At 39.9% G+C, this 4,654-nt stretch overlaps 1 protein-coding gene across 1 annotated transcript; it reads left to right on the top strand.

The window, feature by feature from the left end:
* Positions 1-3,690: 3,690 nt before the first annotated feature.
* LOC149222432 (uncharacterized) lies at positions 3,691-4,389 on the top strand. The gene has a single exon (XM_089387597.1). The coding sequence runs from the start codon at positions 3,691-3,693 to the stop codon at positions 4,387-4,389; it is 699 nt and encodes a 232-aa protein (XP_089243723.1).
* Positions 4,390-4,654: the final 265 nt, after the last annotated feature.

Below are 4,654 nucleotides of genomic sequence, written 5' to 3' on the forward strand. Positions count from 1 at the left end.
CGTTTTTGGGATTCAACTGCATTAAGTAAGTCATTAACGTATGACCATTTCCATGAGAGGTAGTCGTAACTGACTAATTTCTCATGATTTTTGAATTGTTCATCTGCGTGCAATGAGTGCTAAGTGAACAATTCAAAAATCATGAGAAATTAGTCAGTTACGACTACCTCTCATGGAAATGGTCATACGTTAATGACTTACTTAACGCAGTTGAATCCCAAAAACGATATCTAATATAATGCACTGCGTAAACCCCTAATACTTAAATATTTGTCATACCTTTCAATCAAAACGACTTGAGTGACCAATTTTATGAATGTAAAGTTCACGATTGCTAGGAAGATGATAGTTTTATCACCAAGGAAACCTGATGATATACACAAAAGTAAAAATTCAATCAACTAAGAAATAATGAAAAAGAATAAAGAAAGGGACAAAAGGAACGAGAAATTTCTTGCTGAACATTAAGACAAGGAGCCCAAACATCTGTTTTGATTAAAATAAGGGTTGTGCCTGCACAAAATTCTGCGTGCATCGGATTTCTTTTGTGGCATGTCTCCATGCATAGAAGAAACTGAAATTTGTACCCTGCATCTTCTCTTTCAACGAATCAACCTATAGGCACACAACTAAATTACATCATAGCATAAACAAAAGCAAAGTGGTTAACATGCTGGCCATCAAATGGTAGTCCTTAATGTATAGAATACTGTTATTTTCCATATAATAGTATTCTATACATTAAGGACTACCATTTGATGGCCCGCATGTTAACCACTTTGCGTGGAGAATTATGGTCAATTGAAACCCTTTCTGAGATTGGGAATTCCATTGGTAAGTTCATCTATGTGGATCCCTGGTGTAGAGGTGAGAAAGATAAAAGGATTGCGTGGATTTTGATTGAAAAACCTTATAAGGGAGGTTATCTGGACCATATCGAGATAACCTGGGATGGTGTCAAAATCAGCCAAAGGCTTGATTTCTGGGGTATACCCTTCAGATGTTCTTTGTGTCATCGGACCGGCCATCTTATCAAAAATTGCAGTCTTCATTTTAACCGCAGGACTAAGAAGTATGGTTTTAAACAGGGTAGAAATTCCGGAACTGATCTCCTCTCAGAAGATGTAAGCAATCATGAGTATCAATTAAACAATCAGGTCCCGGACCCCTTTTGCACACAACAAACTTCTCAAGGAGAATCCGAGGCTCTCAACGCGCCGGCTTTTGAATGTCCTCCTATTTCCGAGCCTATTGAGGAGAAATCAGTGCCCTCTCCTCCTGCTATGATACAGGGGGATTTTGTGGTAGGTTCACATCCCATCCTAATCTCTTCTTCTCCTCCCTCTCCTGCTAATCCTTTTGCTGGCTTGCCGAAAGGAAAGGAACCTTTGCATACACCTACTCCTTTCAATTCCCCTGTTGAATCGCCTATCAATAAATTCGATAGTGATTTAGATCTCTTTCTTCAAAGGAATCCATCGGAACTTGAACCTTTAACCATTCATAAACCTTCTTCCCCTCTCTATCCATCAATCAGCCCAAATTCCGCAAAGAATATCATGGTTATAAAGAAGCAAAGAGGTGGCAGTCGTCATTTCAGAGGTAGATCTATTGTCTCTGATTTTGGTGTTACAAATCTATCCCTCGTTGAAGTTCCAATCCTGGACTCATCTGAATCTCAGCCTCTTAGAGCATGCATGGCTGGAGAGTCTTCAAAATGACTTTCTTAATCTCAATGAATATCAGGGGTTTGGGCGCATCCCCAAAATTTTTAGCGCTAAAAGAAATCTTCTTTCCAGCTCATCCTAAAATCATCTTTATCCAGGAAACCATGCATTCAAGTAAGGATTCTTTAGCTTTCTTTAGAAGAATGTTTCCGTCTTGGTTTATGGTTGCCACTGAGGCAAATGGTCTATCTGGAGGCCTGGCAGTGTTGTGGGATCCAGTCTGGATAAAAGCTAAGGCTTTTAAATGTTGCGTCGGAATTCTAATCTCGGCATCAATCAGGGGCCACGCTCTTGTTCTCAACATTCTGAATGTTTATGCTCCTTACAGGAATAGGCTCCCTTTCTGGGAAAGGTTGTTTGCCTCAGAAATCCTTGAAATTGAGTCATTGATGATAGCGGGAGATCTAAATGTGACTTTAAGACCTGATGAGTGTTGCGGTAATTGCAGGAAAAAAGATCCTCTGGCTGACAAACTCCGAAAGGAATTTCTAAGTAGGAACTTAGTGGATATCATGCCTGAAAGATTGATGCCTACTTGGGATAACAGCAGGACGGGGCAAGCCTACATTGCAAAAAGGATAGACCGTTTTATTATTAATGCTAGCATCATCGCCAAATGGGGTATGCCATTTTCTCACACTGGGAATGATTTCACCTCGGATCATAGGCCTATTTTCCTTGAATGGAGGGAAAAGGACTATAGGTTGGGTTATTCCTTTAAGTTTAATAAGATATTTTTAGAAGACCAATCCTTCAATGAATCTATAACAAAAAAGTGGAAGGAACTACAAGAATCTGATATGGCCCTTTTCACAACTTTCCGGGAAAAGATTCAAAGTTTGAGGGTTGTAGCAAAGGATTGGCAAATACGAAAGAAAAAGAGGGATAAACAGGAGCTGAAAGATATCCAAAATGAGATAGGAATTTTTATCAACTCAGAAAATCCAGATTGCATGACTTTTGAGCAAAAGAATCATATCAGAAATTTGGAAAAAAAGAAGCAAATGTTGTTGCTAAAGGAAGAGGCCTCATGGAGGCTTAAAAGCAGAGCGATCTGGCTAAGGGAGGGGGATCAGAACTCAAAGTTTTTTCATAATTTTGCAAATGCTAGAAGGAGAAAAAACTCTATATGGAAGATCGAAGATGGTAATGGAGGGTACTTTTTCTCTCAGCATGATATCTCTGTAGAAGCTACAAGGTTCTTTCAGGACCAATATAAGAGGCAACAGGTAACATTAATGATATCTTATCGGCTATGGATTCGATGCCAGAGATGTTCGACGAGGCAGCAAATGATAATTTTTTTAAGCCCACAATGGAAGAGGAGCTCCAAGCTGCTATCAAAGGTTTCAAAAAGGACAAAAGTCCCGGGCCAGATGGATGGCCAATTGAATTCTTCTCACATTTTTATGATATGTTCAAAGCGGATTTGCTGGGGATGGTGGAGGCTTCCCGTATGTCCGGAAATATCAACAGTGCCTTATCTTCCACGTTCATCGCTCTTATTCCGAAAAAGGATCGAACAGATTCTTTTCATGACTACAGGCCTATTGCCTTATGCAATATTTTGTTTAAAATCATCTCAAAAATCATAGCGGAGAGGATGAAGCCTGTTCTAAACTCCTTTATCACAAGGGATCAGCATGTGTTTCTAAAAGACAGGAACATACTGGATGCTGTAGCTATGACTCAGGAGTGTTTATTCTCAATGTTGTCAAACAATATTGAGGCGGCTATTCTAAAGATAGATTTGAAAAAAGCGTATGATTGTGTTGACTGGGGCTTCTTAAGAATCCTGCTGGCCAAAATTGGGCTGAGATCATAAGGTATCAACTGGATAATGGCGTGTGTCGAAAATGTTAAATATTGAGTCATTATAAACGGAATTCCATCATCCTTTTTCCTAGCGAAGAGGGGACTTCGTCAGGGCTGTCCCCTCTCCCCTCTGCTATTTATCCTAGTTATGAACTCTCTCAGCATTCAGATCAACAAATCTGTGTCAGAACGAAGATGTAGGCCGATCAAGATCTGCAAGGATATATTCCTATATCATAATCTCTTTGTTGACGATGTCCTCATTTTTGCCATGCTCTGCAAGGCAACCTGGTATTGCCTAAATGATATCCTTGAAAAGTTTCAGTCAGCATCTGGACTGGTCATCAACAGGGACAAATCTTTGCTGTATCACAATGAGTCTAATATGGAGATCGTTCAATGGATTGCAGCTCTGATCGGCATCAACCAGGCATCGATTAAGGAAGGCTTCAAATATCTGGGTTTTAACCTGAAAGCAAAAGGCAATCACAAACAGGATTGGCAATGGTTAATTGATCGCTTCTACAAAAAAATATCAGGATGGGAGTCGAGATTCCTATCATTAGCTGGCAGATTTATCCTGGTGCAGGCCGTTCTATCTCAACTGGCGGTTTATTGGGCCCACCTTTATCTTCTCCCCGCTTCTGTTATTCACAAAATGTGTTCTTTAGCTGCCAATTTTTTATGGGGAGGAAGATCTTATCAGTCAAAGATTCATTTAGTAAAGATGGAATCTATCTCCAAGTCGAAGAAGGTAGGGGGCTGGGGTCTTATTCATATGAGGACATTTGGGAAAGCCCTCCTTTGCAAATCTCTTCATAGAGGTATCTATGGCGAGGGTCCGTGAAGCAGAGTCATCAACAGAAAATATTTAAAAGGAAGAAGCATGGAGTTTTGGTACAAAAGGAAATATTTTGGCATTAAAAGAGGGTCTGCTATCTGGTTAAGCTTCAGGAATATACAACCTTTCTTCATGGAAAATTTACGGTGGAGGATTTTCTCGGGCTCAAGCATCCTCATTGGTTTTGATTCAATAGTAAATGGTTTGGGTTCCTCTTTCCCTCCTAGATTGATTTCCTTTTTCCACTCAAAGGGTATATTTACGTGGGATA

The sequence above is a fragment of the Pinus tabuliformis genome, chromosome Q, assembly GCF_031772625.1.
Source record: "Pinus tabuliformis cultivar Carrire ecotype Pingquan chromosome Q, CPIR1, whole genome shotgun sequence".
Taxonomy (NCBI): Eukaryota; Viridiplantae; Streptophyta; class Pinopsida; order Pinales; family Pinaceae; genus Pinus; species Pinus tabuliformis.